At 37.4% G+C, this 16,123-nt stretch overlaps 1 protein-coding gene across 1 annotated transcript in view; it reads left to right on the top strand.

The window, feature by feature from the left end:
* FRK (fyn related Src family tyrosine kinase) overlaps positions 1–16,123 on the top strand; it is a gene marked incomplete at both ends in the record, with an annotated part of 84,105 nt that overhangs the window by 42,086 nt on the left and 25,896 nt on the right. The window contains one exon of the mRNA XM_082668707.1: positions 5,276–5,397. Within this exon, the coding sequence (XP_082524833.1) occupies positions 5,276–5,397 (122 nt within the window). The remainder of the gene's footprint in view (positions 1–5,275; positions 5,398–16,123) is intronic.

Raw genomic sequence — 16,123 nt, 5'->3', positions numbered from 1 at the left:
CACTTACAAATGAGGAAATCCAGGCATAACTTTCCCAGTGAGATGCTGTAGCTCTTACTTGTTGTTACACTCTGCCTTCTGATGTGCTGCTGAGTACATTGTCCTCCAGTCATGCAGATTTGAAACCCTGGTGTCATGTTTGATCTTCCATCTGTTTCACTGCTCATCTATAATCACCCATCCCATATTCCTTTGAGATTTTTCTTGTAACTATCAATTCTGACTGCCAAAATCTCTAGTCCAGATCTTTATGACATGTAGGCTTTTGTAGCATATACCTGGTTGACTTCTTTCATTTTTTTGTGTATAAATAAATTGTGAAGTGATATAACTACATCTTATCGTAAACATCCAATTATAGAGAAGAATGCAGAGTAAAAAGTGAAAGTCTTTTGTCATCTATTTTGTCATCTCTCCCTAATGTCTGGAGAAGTAAGCACATATAATTTTTGGTTTGTTGGTTTTTAAAATATAAATAAAACTATAATATTCCTAGTACTCTGCAATTTACCCTTTTTCATTCAGCAGTATGTCTTGCAGATCTTTCTGTGTCCATGCTACAGAATTTACACACAATGGACACTCAAATGTTTGCAGAATGAATCTTAGATTTCAATTATATATTCCTTTCATCTAAAACAGGCAGTGTACTTTTTGCTCCATTTTCACCTAACTGAAGCATTTTTCTCCAAGGTTATAGATTATTATGGATCTCTTCTCGTTTTTGGTTATTCTTAATCAAGATCTCTTTCATGGCAGGTATGGCATAGTAATAAAGATTATTTTCATTAAATATCAATAAAATGTGTATGTGAGTGTGTGTAGTATCATTTTATTGGATAATAATTTTTACATGTAAGTGCCAAATCTAACTTATTTTCAGATGTCTTGTGTAAATTTCCAACTTCTTTACTATTTCTGTACCTCAGTAGTTCTCAATCTTTGGTGTGCATAAGATTTACTGGGGAACTAATTATTAAAACCCAGATTTCCGGGCCCCACCTTCAGAGTTTCTGATTCACTTGGTATGACGTGAAGCCTGCAAATTTCCAACAAGTTTCTGTGTGATGCTGTTGCTGATCCGCATTTCGAGGATCACGATCTATAAGACTCTCCCCTGATGCTTTCTGCCTCCTAGGATATCCTGATGTCTTCTCAGCACTCACTGTTTACTGCACATAAGAACTACAGCTTAAAGAGAGCATTGAAAATGGCTGTGGCCTGTGGACAACGAGGCTTGGGGTGTACGTGCCCTTCCAGAGTGGGACCAGCAGGGGCTCTAAAGGCAGAACTGAGGAGAATGACAGTTCTGCCCATGGCTCAAACCACAAATTAAGGAGTGGGTTTCACCTGTGCAGAGGGTGGACCGAACTATCGGTTGCCCACCAGTCTGTACAGCAGCACATGCTCTAGCGATCACAATCTATAGCAGACGCATCATCTTTGAGTATGAAAAATGGCATTATAATGCCACTGCATCCAGAAAACAACGATTTATTTTCTTCACTTCTTGATGGCATCTCAGCCAAGTAAAATTCCAGGTATTAAGTGAGCTGATGCATCCATTCAAATAGTTACATGTATTTCATTCTTATTATCAATTCATTACTGGTGTGATTTGCCTTGTAAGGTGATTGTACAAGAATCCAGAATTCGGGGTGGTGGTGGTGGTGGTGGTGTGATGCATTGGGCAATTAGGATTGACGTGTATACACTGATGTGTATAAAATGGACGACTAATAAGAACCTGCTGTAAAAATAAATAAATTAAATTAAATTAAAAAAAAAAAAGAATCCAGATTTGGTGAGACAGAGAGAATTTAAGAAAAAAAATTCATCACACAGTTCCTCTCTACAAATGTAGTAAAATTATTATATCTTTAATCATTTGATTTACAAAACCTGCTTGCTTATACATATATTAGGCAGAGAAAAGACATCATTTTATAAACTAGATTATCCAAAATAAAAATGTAATGTATATATGTAAAGCTTATCTAATGGAGTATTTATTCTTTAGAATTATGAGATATATGAGATATAATTGTACTTCTAAGAATTTAATCTGTTAGATAAATTGTAATTCTTGTAAAGGTTTACATATTTATATTTGGACCAAACATTTTAATGATGCTGCATAATTAATGCACTAGAAATCAGGAAAATGCATGGGGTTGATAAGTATATTTGATCCATGTTGCTTCTTTGCTTGAAATATTTGTGTGAAGAAATTTTGCCATTGCTGGAAATGGAGTCTAAAAAAAAATTGCCTGAGTATTTTAACTATTAGCTTTCACTAAGCATGCTATCCATAAAAATATCTAATGTTTTTCATGTGTTTGTTTAAACTTTATATAAATAGTATTATAAAGGTATGTATCATTCTTCAACTTCCTTTTGTCCCTCAACAATTTATTTGTTTTAACTGCCAGATAGGATTCCATTTTATATCCATAATGAAGTTTATTTATTCCCCTACAATGGGCCTTTAGGTTGTTTCCAACTTTCCATGCTAGAATTCTTCAGTGAATGTGCTTGTGGTATATTTCCTTGAGCACACAGAGTATACAATCTAGAAGTGAAATTAAGTAGCATACAAATATTCAGCTTTACTAGATATTGCCAGATGTTCTCTGAATTAGTTGTATCAAATTGCATTGCCACTAGTATTATATAAAGGTTCTTGTTTCGTGTTTTTTCCAGTGCCTGAATGTGAGTTTTAAATTTTGTCCAGCCTGAAAAGTGTGAAAGTCCATTTCATTTTTTAAATTTAATATTCTTAATATTCCTAATTACTGGCAATAGACAGAGGCTGTACTTCTTTCCTTATTTTTATTAGTTATTGGGTTTTTCTTTTCTGTGATCTATCCAGTTATATACTGTGTCAGTTTTTCTACTGTGTTGTCTTTTTTTTTAGTGATTATAGGTCTCTATATAACCTGAATACTAATCTTATCCTTGTTTATATGCTCTGCAAATACCTCCTCCAGGTCTGTGGCTTATAGTTTAATTTTATTTCATGGTAATCTTGGTGTTGCAAGTTTTTAATTATGGTGTAATAAATATTATTAATCTTTTCCCTTAAGGCTCGTATGTCTTCTTTTTCTTTTTGTCTTGTGGAAGAAAACTTCCTTAGTCTAATAGTCTCAGAAAGTTTTAGAATGTGCCTTTTACATTAGGTTTTGTTTTTTCCGGTACGCGAGCCTCTCACTGTTGTGGCCTCTCCCGTTGCGGAGCACAGGCTCCAGACGCGCAGGCTCAGCGGCCATGGCTCACGGGCCCAGCCGCTCCGCGGCACGTGGGATCTTCCCGGACCAGGACACGAACCCGCGTCCCCTGCATCGGCAGGCGGACTCTCAACCACTGCGCCACCAGGGAAGCCCTTACATTAGGTTTTTAATCTATGTAAAATTGTTGTGTATGCTATAGGTAGCAGCAATTAATTTTTTTATATGGATTATGATTGGTACCAGCATCATTTATTGACTAATCCATCCTTTCATCACTAATTTGTATGTTTGGGTCTGTTTTTTATTATGTTCCATTATTCTATTGATATTTACTTATTTCTGCAATAGTGGAAAACATACGTTTCTATTTTTCTGTGAATTCATTCCATGGCCACCTTGGAATGTTTCCAAGCCTTTTAAAATTTCATTTGGACAAACAATAGCCTGTGGACATTAATTTGGTTCCTGATATTAAATCAATATGGTAGTCATTAGTGTAGTCTACCAAACGTTTCCAGTTTTCTGCCTTCAGGGAAATAGTAGGATTGCATTTTCTACTCTCTTTGGATTTAGTATGAACATACAACTTATTTCTCAGTGGGCTCATTCTTGAGCAGAAACTTTAAATAGAAACTCCAGGAACCAGCCTGTGATTTGCCACATTTTCCAATCCAGCCTGCCTAGTCAATCGTGGAAGCATGGAGATGGAAATTCTTTGATGGACATAGAGATGGACGTGGCACAGATAACCTTCAGTGGACGTGCAGTTGAGTGAAAAACAAATCTTTGTTGTCTTAAACCACTGAGATTTTTGGAGTTGTTCATTGTTCCAACATAATCTGGCATTTCCTGGCTAATATAGTTAATATTGTGTAATTTGCAATTTGATGATTGGGAAAATGGTAAACAAACATCTTACTTTTGTTAGAAGGTAATTATATTTTAATGTCTCTTTTTTTTCAATTTCTTCCCCTCTTCCTTCCAATTGTGTCACCCTTAGTGCACTCATATTCCCCAATACCCATGACCTGTCAAACCAATTGGAACCAATTTTTGAGGGCCTCTCCCAGCCTGCAATTTCTCACCTGGCCTGTATTTCTTCCCTCAAGCCTACATTTCTTCTCTTCGAGTGTTTACATTTTTAAAAATGATGCCTAGAAAGATAAATGTTTTACCTGAAGTCTTTAATGATAAAGATCGACATTATGACCCTACAGTGAAAGGTCATTAACGCAAAGCTGGCTGTCTCAGTTTCCTCTTATCACATTAGTGTCTGGTGACTTGATATATGTTTTAAACTGGTTCTGATATTAAAATCCATAATTCTTTGTTGGGGTTGATCACATTCACATTTACTGACTCTTGTAGTTCTGGAATGTTAGGGATAAGAGTGTAAAGATGAGAAGTGGAGGGGACACTAAGAAGATACTTCCCAGGCAGAAGTATCTTTTTCACATAATCTCTCCACCGATGAACATTTCCTTTTAAACATGCAAAACCATCTTATATTATGGGGGTCGGGGGGGTTGGGCAGTGATGGAGGGGAGAAACATGGGAATTAAAACCCAGAGAACTACATTTTTACTGCTCCCACTTTGATGTGAAATATATGAATCCCTGGATTGGAATGTTTGCCTCCTAACACCTAGAAGGTGTTAGGAGCGGCAGCGGACAGTCTGATGGTGATGTGAATAGTTTTAGAGCGTGGAACATGGCAAACTTACCGTGTGGTGGGCCCACCCTAGAAGCTTTGGATTTGACAGGAGAACACAGGGTTTCTCAGACAGAATGCAGGTGTGAGAAGACATGTGGCAGCAGAGGCATCAGCTAAATTTCTATTTTGTAATATATTAAAGACTCCTGGTGAGTGTTGCAGACATGCAGAAAAATCATGTCAAGTATCAAAAACTACCGTTTATACCTGTTATAGTTTCACTAAAGAGTATAAGCCCTTCTGATATTGGAACTTTCTTGCCAAACTTCTTGCTCCTTAAAAAAAAAGAATGTTGACTGGTTAATTAAAGTTTATCTCTCTCTCTTTTTAGGTGGTTCTTCGGAGCAATCAAGAGGGCAGATGCTGAAAAACAACTATTATATTCAGAAAATCAGACAGGTGCTTTTCTAATCAGAGAAAGTGAAAGTCAGAAAGGCAACTTCTCCCTTTCAGGTATGGGCATTGTTCTGTGTGATTTAAATGTGGATTTGAGAGTCTGTAGTCATGAACCTTCTGTGTGAACATGGACATGTTAAATTTAAATTTGCCTTATCTGTTATCTTCACAATAGTACCAAAATTAAATCTATTGACCTACTCAAGAGTAATGTAAAAATTAGCAAAACAATTTCTGTCTGTGGCTAGATGTGACTATAAATGTTTCAAATACACACACTCTAGGTATGAGATGAAAAATATATGGATCTGCCTGTGTTTTCTCACTTTTGCATTATCTAGGAGCCTATCCATTTAGGGAAATGATAAGCAAGAAGCAGTCTAAACTGTTGTCAAAATTGATCTTGCCATAATACCCATTTTTTTTTCTTTTTGCATTTCATTTGTCTTTGCCTGGTAAATAGAAAATGAATTGAAATGCTGAATGCAAATGTGCTTAATTAACCAATGACATGTAACATTTGGTCAAATGTAGTTTTCCAGCTGAGAGTCAAGTACATGTTTACAATACCCTAGGAAAGAAAAAGCACAGGAGACCTGAGAATTATCTTTAAGTGTTACAGGTGCTTATATATTAGGTAGTCATTAGTTAGCCAAAAGCTAGATTAAATGTTTTAGATTCTAGCATTAAAAATATAGAAGTAGAATATTTCCATGAGGAAAACAAAGAAAAAGTAGAATTAACTGAGTCATATCTCTGAATAATTCCCAGGCTACAGTGACTATGCTGAACACTTTCTTAGTAGAATATTATGGAGCAAAACAGCTTTACAGGCTTAGAACAAAATTACAAGGATATTGGCTGGTATGTGCCGAGAATACTGTAATGCTTGCTTATGGGTTTAGCAAGCTTTGTAGGCCCTACTTGGAGACTAGCATAACATTATAGATTCCTTTTCAATGAAGTCAAACCATTTAGAGTCTTTCAAACAAATTATCTGATTGCTGTGCATTCACTAGGGGACAAAGTAAATGCAGACCATTATGTCCTACTGAAAGGACAATTTTCTTATTAGCCAGAAGGAGGACTATACAGGAGAAAAATGGAAAGAAAAGGGTCTTCGATATAATCTACATTAAAATGAACAAACAAGTGTACAACCCAATTGCTGACTGTCGATTACCACTAAGGATCTTCAGGTATACCAGTCATGGATTTATTTCTCAGGGCAGTTGTCTCCTAATCAGTCGGAATTGATGGTCTTCAATTTTGCTGACAGTTATGCTGCTAAAGGAAGGCAAATAATATCCCTTTTCTATCTCTGTCTTCCCCACGTGAGTTTTCCTTAGAAGTATTGTCTTTATTCCTCAGGCGACAGTGGCTCGCAGCTGTCAGAGAAGCGCTTCCTGAGGGGGGAATGATTTATTGATGCTGCGGCAGGGCTGCCGAGACACAGCAGCCCAAGGTTGGGGTGGGTGCTAATTGGCTTGTTGTGATCTTGCCTGGCTGTCAGCTCTTGTGAGGTCTGAGTAGAGAGTTGGGGAGAGAGTTAGGGCTATGACACCTCTCATAGCGGCAAGACACTAATTAGCTGTGAATTACATACGTGGTAGCCAGAGAATCCATCTTCATTAGATGCATGACAGGTAGTTTTAGGGGCTTTACTGTTATTTGTCATTGGTAGAGAATTGTTTTTCTGATGAAAAATATAAAATTCTGACTGCATGTCAACTAGTTTGGCTATTTCTTGACTTCAGTCAATTACTTTAAAGGAAATTATTATTGTTATTGCCATTAATGTAAATTTGATGTTTGGCATTCCATAAGCATTTATATTGTTGCTTAAAGTACACTTTCGGAAACATACACCTTGAGAGATAAAACTGAATTTCAGGCGAGTTTTTTCAGAAAGGATTTTGCATTGCACATTGTAATTTTACTTTAGGCAGCTCTGCATAGGAAAATCTCTAGAGTAGTAGAGGGAATTCCAGATTCATCCTCAGCGAAAGCTTTTTAAGAGCGCATGATAATAGATTGAAGATAGTTGAAAAATGACAGAGGACATGAGGCAAAAAAGTTCATCAGCAGTGTTCAGGGTGATGCATCTAGTAGCTGATATCATTTATTTATATACTGTCTATTTCTTGAACAAATATTTGAGTGCCTAGTCTGCTGGGTCTACGGCAGCAAGGAGAGTGAGGCACAGTCCCTGGCCCCAGTCTCCAGGAGGGTGATAACACAGCTGTCTGGTGAGACAAGAGGGGGCAGGGGCCAAGTCTCAGAGAGGAGTTAGGAAGGTTTTACAGAGGAGGCAGCACTTGTGTTCAGTGTGTGTCACAAGGTAGCTGTGTGGGAAGGATTATTCCCGGCAAGGCAAAGGGACAGAGTGGAGGGTAGGGAGTGGGGAGGACAGTGCAGGTGTGTGTGTGTGTGCGCGTGTGTGTAGATGGGGAGCAGAGGTGGAGGAGAGGAGGAATGGCCAAAAATGAGCCTGGAAAGGAAAGCTGGAACTAGACTGTTCAGGGCCTTGTATACCATGTTGGGGAATTTGGAGCTTTTTCTACAGGTCCAAATATAGAGGGAAGTTTTAGGCAGAAAGTGACTCGGTCTGACCTTTGATGACAGAGTGGAGAACAGAACGGATGAAAGATTTATAGGTAATAGTCTGGGGAGAAGTGACGGGGCAAACACAGAGGCATCACTTGCTGCTGTCTGAAATCACAGGTGTGAGACAGAAGTCAGTCAGCGTTCCGCGGAGTAGGGCCAGGGAACCTACACTCAGCCAGCTGCACTAATGCTCCTCTGTCCCCAGAAGCCTCACGGCCCCTCTGTTGCTCTCCTTTTTTTATGGGGCAAGTGTGGGAATGGCCTTAGGACTCTCGATAGCAGTCTTTGCTTTGGTGCTAAGAAGTGAGTTTGGACATCAACTATTTGCAGGGTGGTTTGAAAAGCCCAGCACCTCTGGACTTTGGCACCATGCGAAATTGCAGCTTCTCTTTTGTAGAAAAGGAACCATAGGGCCTGTTGGAAGTTGAATTCAGCTGCAGTCCTTCTTGCTGGCCATAGGGGGCGATGGTGGGACCGGCCCAGTGGACCATTACCATGCCATCTAGAAAGAGCTCCTGGGGCTCTTTGCTAGAGAGTCTTGTTTATCTCCACAGGTGATGGCTTGATCCAGGGCAGTTTTGGCAAATAGAGGGTAGGGCATGGAGGTGAGAAATATTTAGAAGATAGAGCCAACAGGAATTGGTAGTTGATCAGAAATGGGGTAAAATAAGGGAGAATGCAGAATCTAGGATGACTTGCAGATCTCTGACTTGAGTGATTGGGGGATAGTGGTCAATTGAGCCAAGATGAGGTCCATGGGAGGATATACTTTCAGGAAGAGAGAAGAGGGGACCAAAGGAATTAAGTTCAGAAGTGTTTGAAGTAATTGCAGGAGGACATACAAGGGGCCATTATCTCTTTTTTGACTTGTGTCTGCTGATTTTGAGCTGAGAACTCACTGTGATACATCTCCATTACAGTGAACATGTAGGTCCCATGGAACGTGCAGGACTTTTATAATAGTACTTTGTGATTGCTATGAAGTCTCTTCTTGAGAATATAGGTAGGTCTCTGTAGCAACATAATTTAATTTTAAAATAAATATACTAGAATTTTTAGAACGAAATAAATGTTTTATCCTTCAAAGGAATAGACTGCTGTTGTTCAAAGTATTGCAAAAATGGTAGAACTCCCTTTCCAGAAAGGATATCACTTTATGTTAAAGGCCTTAGCTGGGCAATTATATGTTCATTAAGTGCAGCTTTGATACGTGGAATTGACCAGAGTTATCTGAAGCCACTTTCTGAATAATCTGGATGATTAGCCTGAGCGAAACCATGGACTTGTAACTTTGTAAATATTTCTGCATGCCTTATCAGTTAGTTCTGAAGGCAATTCAAAAAGTAATGAGAATAACAGCAGCTTCATTAGGGAAGATGTGTATCTGTTCATGTTGACCTTGTGTGTATCCTTCATGTTGAACTTACATATTCAAAGAGTCTTTTATATTTATGAGTAACTCTTTCACTGTAGGTAAAAGCGTGCTTCTCAAACTAGGTTATACAGTCCTTGAGCCGAAGCAACATACTTTTATTGCTTCTGTTTCATGCTTCTTCTCTATCTCCATAGTTCCTAGTACAGTTTGTAAAGACAGTAGATGCTCAAACACTCACCTCTTTACACTGTCATCTAACAAGAGCAAAGATAAGCAAGGCCATTGTCATATTCTTAAACCTCTGAAGTCTGGACCATGTAAGATCACAAATAATCCTCTTCCTTGCTGTTTCAGACTTATTTTAGAAAGACAATTTCTCACCTTAACAGGTTAGTTGTTTCCAGGTAACAAGACTTTTGTAGAGGAGACAAAATTGGAAAAGGATGTCACTTGCATTGTGGCCCTGTCTCTCTCCGCCTGGCACAGGGTTCAGACCCAAACTCACTTTCCACCAGCCACTGAGATACCATTATTGCTCCCAAACTTTTTTAAGACCTGCTGATTCATTCTAATCTGATGCTGACCAATGGCAAAAGGCTGTGTGTTTCATTGTCAGTTCTCTGAGCCTCCATTTATTCTTCATTTAAAATGAATGTGGACATAGTGGCCATAAGAGTGTGTCAGGAATTCTATTACTATTAACCATGGATGTAAATACAATTGTATATCCCAAGGAGGGGCAAGTATTAAGTGGTTGGAAAAAATTGCTCCTTGAATTTATTATGCAATGAAATGTCTGTGGATTCTGGGAGCATTTTGATATTGGTTAGAGATGATGTTTTGCTTTTTAAAAAATACACAAGCTGCAGAAAGAAATTTTTGTTAATAACTCCAGTACCTCATATAAAATGTATTGAATTTTAAACATGTCAGTGCCATCTTAGAAAATGCCTTTTAATTAAAGTCATAATTTAGTTGTGTTCAACTTAATTACAAATATCATTGCCTATAATAGCAAGTGGCTTTTTGGGTCAGTTATCGTATATTCTGCCTTTTCTTAATGTTACTACTGATAAATTATATTCAGATGTTTTAAATACTCTATAAAGTTAAATTAACATTTTATTATGTAGTACATATATCTGTGTTTGTGTGTGTACACAAACATACACACACAGATGCACAGGCAAAGAACTTTTTTCTCTAGGGCACTGCTCATGGAGAAATATTCTATTTTATTGAAAATCCATGGCTAGCATTTCTAGAAGTTGCAGTATTCTTTAGGGTGCTTGCATTGTTTTTTCTTTTGCTTCTCTGTGAACACCGCATGTTGACTCATCTAAGTTTTCTCTTCTCTTCTGCTTACCTTATTTTGTTTATTAAAAATATCTTTTCTGTATGAGTAGTTTGAGCTATTTGGAGGCAAGCACAACAAAGAACTGATGCATATTATTGCCCTTTGAATGTAACTTTATAGTAATCAATTCCAGATATTAAATAAATGAGAAGTTGATAAGTCACGTGGAGGTTGGTGAAATTGCTACCTTTTCATACTTCATGACATATTCCATTCTCTTATTTTTTTTCATTTTATTGGCTGCCAAATTAAATTGATCCTTTATTTACATTTTGTCCAATGTTGTACTTCAAATGAAGATAGCAGCTAGCTAACAGTCATTTAAGTTAGCATCCCCTTGAATAGAAATTCAAGAATATACATAAGAGATACAGAATCAGAGTAGCCCTGTAAACTGAGTCTATCAATCAATGATTTGTTAGACTCTAGGTAAATATTCTGCCAACTTCAGTGTGAATACAGGTGAACTGACATATAGGAGCAGACTTTGACTTTTGCATTGGTCAGGGCTAGTCATAAAGAAGGTGCGAGGATACTTTGACCCTTGCTCAGTGTGTGCCCCTATCTTAGAGAGGCAGGACATGCAGATACCAGGAAACCAGGCAACCACTGTTTTGGAACCGACTTAGTGATTTTGGTCTTCCCTGGGCATCTGTGCATAGCCTCCCCCCACCCTGCCTTTTCTACATCCAAGTGGAACAGAAGCTTCCAGCACAGTAAATGTTATAAGGGCAGAAGATGACAAATGATGACTGTGTGTTGCAAATTAGGTGACGTTAACCTTAAAGAAAGAAGGAAATAAGAACTCTGTTCTCCCGTGATTGTGTTTTTCATACATTCTTCTGGTTAAACAAACAACTCAGCATTGCTGCCTTAGTTTGGGCTGCTGTAACAAAATACCACAGACTGGGTGGCTTAAACAACAAATATTTATTTCTCACAGTTCTGGAGTCTGCAAGTCCTAGATCAAGGTGCCAGCAGATTTGATATCGGTGAGGGCTCTCTTCCTGATCTGCCTTCTTGTTGTATCCTCACATGGCAGAGAGAGAGAGAGAAAGAGCGCTCTGGTCTCTTTCTCTTCTTATAAGGGCACTAATCCCATGATGAGGATTTCACCCCCATGACCTCATCTTAATTACCTCCCAAAGACCCACCTCTTAATGCCATCACATGGGAGATTAGGGCTTCAACATATGAATTTGAAGGGAAAACATTCAGTCCATAGCAATTACAAAGGACTGGATTCTATTTCTTATGGCAGGCATGCCAAGTGAGTAGGAGAATATCCACCATTCCTCCAGCAAAGCCACAGGAGCTGAACATTTGCTAGACATCGGAAGTATGGTTAGAGGCTTGGTGTGTTAGCAGCCCTGCTGTGCGTGTGCTAAGAGAAGGAAATGTACACTCATCTAAGTGGATGGAAAGGAGGACCAGTTGCATATGTTTTTCTCCTGAGCATCAAATTTCTTTGCATTCAAGGATGAGTATAATAAAAACAAAAGTCATGAGATTCTGGATGCTCAATAACAAAATTTTCCAACTTATGTTCTAGAACAGGAATTCTTTGGTAAGTCAAAAGCATTCCATAAGACAGAGGGTTTAGGAGGGTTTAGGAGAACACCTCATATTATATCTTCTCTGCCCTGACTCAACAAAAGCACATTAAAGTCTCAGAAGTCCTACAGCCAAGAAAGTTAGTTTTTCAACCCAGAGTTTTCCAAATTACTTGATCATAGAACCATTTCTTCTTCTCTCAAACATGATTTGGGAAAAAATATTTGTATAATAGATGATAAACAATAACCTGAAGATGTAGAGAAAACTCGTTTTTTGAGACATAGTCACTAAAAGGAACAGAAGAAAAAAATTGAAAGCATTTGATTTGAAACTATAAAATACAAGAAAACACAAACTATGAAATTAGGCATCAAAAGGGGCATGAAAAGACAATAGATGGGAGATAGGAAGCAGAAAAATTGTCACTTTAGGGATGTAAAGAGCAGACTTGAGATGCTCTCTAGAGAGAGAAGAGAAATCAATGAAAATACGTAAGGGTAGATCATGCACAAACAGGAGACATTTCTTTGACATTTAGTAGAATAATTAAATGGAAGCAACAGCTAAATATGTAGTAGAAGAAAACTTTCCTGAGTTAAAAAACAATCTGTGCTTGTAGATTAAAAGTACTCCTAGTTGTTCTAAGTAGCATAAATGAGAAGATACATACCTAGGGTATCTTTTCAAAATACTTTAATATCAGGCATAAAGGAAAAATTCTCTGAGCATCCAGGAAAAAAAAAATTACAAAACAATTCCACACCATTAAATACCAAAACTCAATATAAACATATAGAGTCTTTGTTTCTCCCTAACTTTATTGATAAAGTTGAAAAGATAACTATGTCCTTTCACCTAAATTCATCAGTTGTTAACACATGGTGACATTTACTTTCCATCGTTCACATATCTATATATGTCTCATATATGTAACATATATGTAAGTTGCAGGTATTATGTCACTTCACCTTGAAAAGCTTTAGTATTAGTATGTATGTCCCAGGAATAAGGACCCTCTCTTACATTATTACAACCCCATTATTAACCCCCCAAATTTTCACACTAATGCAATAATATTATCTACCATAGAGTACATACTCAAATGTCTCCAAATGTCCTTGCTAGCCTTTTGTTTATTTATTTGCTTTTTGATACAATAAAGGATTATGCATTGCATTTGGTTCTGTACATAAAAAGTCAATTTTCAAAAATATTGGCAAGAATATTTTGAATTATTTTTTAACCATTCATGTATTCATTGATTCATTCATTCACCCGTTCATCATAGAACTTTCCTTTGTGTTTGCTATACGGCATAATTGTGTAAACAACTAAGCAGTTCACACTATAACGTGCACTTGATTATTATGCATATAAAGCACTAATATGCAAAGTGCTTTAAGAATCCAGAAAAGAGAACTGTTATTTTCTGAAAGGGATTAAAAAAGGAGGGCATTACAGGGAAATGAGACAACAGTCAACACTATACCAAATAGTGAGTAAGAGTAAGTGGAAAATAGCATGCATAAAACTTATTTTTCTCTTTAGATAATGTTCATTCTTAAGAACCTTTCTTCCTTTGAAAAATCAGGTGATGCTCCTTAGATTAAAAATAAATCATTTTCTGTGATGCACTTTTGAACCCTTTAAAAAATAAAATGGAGATCTGTAAATTGTTCATCCCTTGCCACCAGTATGCTTTAATAACTAACAAGGTGCTAGATTGTATGTATTATAAATGCGATCATGATAAATTCAGTGTGGGTTGTATTTTTGGATAGCAAGACATTGCCAGACCTGAGGTACCCGACCAGTTCTCTCTGGGTCTTGGGCTTTGATAATATATAAATTTAATGATCTCAAACTGGGAAAAGGGGGAAGGATTAAAAGCAGAGTTGAGCAGTGGAATACAAAAGGAGGCACGGATAAGGAAGAACATTTGAGGCATGGTGCTGAATTTTGGGTTGAACAGAAAACTAAGCCATCTCCGCTCTGAAAATGAAAGTCAGAGACCAGCAGGCCTTCCAATTCCTCCTCCTTACCACCAGGCTTGAGCAATTTAGTCCATTTTATACTTCAGGGAAATAATAACTAAATAAACGTTTATATTTCAAGGTTACCTGATTCTTAAAGTATCTAAGCAATTTCTTTTTGTTACTCTAAGTGGCAAATACGTGTTATTGAAAAAAAATTGTAAAATTAAGCTTAACCAGAATATTTCACATGGTGTTTATACAAACAGGGACATTGTCTGCAATGCTGAATGCTATATGTGTACCTTTATTTTAAAACCAGAACACCATACTGGCTTCTGCTTTCTGCTCCCCACTCTACAACTGCAGCTACTGAGGGCTTTCAGTCAAACATGTGCCCCCTCTTGTGGCGTGTCAAGAAATAGCATGCCATCATGGAAACAATACAGTAGTTTAGATTGTCTGTTTTCATGACCCATTAATTTATAGGAAGGGGAAGAATATCTGATTTTAGTTGAAAAGAAGTTTATAATTTTAAAATACCTCTAGCAACTTGTACTATAAATATTAAAAACATCTGACTGGCAGTAATCTTACTTTATTAATGTCAAAAAATTGACCAGGGTTTACATTTTTCTTAATGATTCAGGTATCTAGTTTCTCTGTAGTGAAAGTTACATAAGATGTGTTCATAATGTAAAAAGTAAATGAAATAAATACAGTCCAATTTAATAAAAGAGTAGCTTTAATTTTAAGCTGTGTATTTAAAATGATATATGTATATTAGCTACTTTCTATTTGTCAGCATTGCATCTATCATGAAGTCATTTCTAATGCATTTTAGAAATGTGCTTTGCATTAAGCTATTAGGTCTTTTGGCACAGGGATTACAATTTAAGAAAGTATTCTGTTGTCTTAAAAGCCTATGCATGGCAGAGACTAAATTTATTTCCTTATTTGTTTCAGCAGGGCAGGGACTTTCCTTAAATCCTCTCTCATAGCTATCTCCCTTTCACCTGCAGATGCTTTAAAAACGGTTTTGCTAGAAATAAAATATGCAGGAAGCAAAAACATAAAAGGAAAGAAGCAAAAATTATTTTCCTATTTTCATATAATTTTAGTAAGCATCATTTTCTGTATATCTCTTATGTGTATTATCCTGAACAAAATGATGATCCAGGCCTTAAAGAACTTGGGATTCATTCATTCATTCATCAAATACTTATTTAATGCGTACTATGTGCAGTTGGTATTCAGAAGGCTGGGCTATAGTGGTAAACAAGACAGTCCCTGACCTCATGAAGTGTCTATTCTAGTTGGCAGTGGAGGGGAGATGCCAACTAAATAGAAAAGACACACTCGTATAGGAAAGATATCTACTTATTTGTTGTGTTACTCTGGTTTTTACAAGACTAAGCAAATAGTGGAAATCAAGGAAAGCATTTTGATTTTCTTTCTTTTTTTAAAATTTTTATTTATTTTTTGGCTGCATTGGGTCTTCTTTGCTACGCATGGGCTTTCTCTAATTGCGACGAGTGGGGGCTACTCTTCGTTGAGATGCGCAGCCTTCTTTCTCATTGTGGTGTCTTCTCTTGTTGCGGAGCACGGGGTCTAGGTGCACAGGCTTCAGCAGTTGTGGTGCTCGGGCTCAGTAGTTGTGGTTCATGGGCTCTAGAGCGCAGGCTCAGTAGTTGTGGCGCACAGGCTTAGTTGCTCCGTGACATGTGGGATCTTCCTGGACCAGGGATCGAACCTGTGTCCCCTTCATTGGCAGACAGATTCTTACCCAATGCACCACCAGAGAAGTCCCACACTTTAATTTTCTATACAGACTAATGGTAGGTTGGAGTAGAAATGAGGATTGCTTTCTTACATTGGAAATTTGAGAGAAATCTGGAAGCAGAATATTATGCT

Source organism: Grampus griseus, assembly GCF_964374135.1.
Source record: "Grampus griseus genome assembly, chromosome: 13".
NCBI lineage: Eukaryota > Metazoa > Chordata > Mammalia > Artiodactyla > Delphinidae > Grampus > Grampus griseus.
This window is presented reverse-complemented; position numbering and strand designations above follow the sequence as displayed.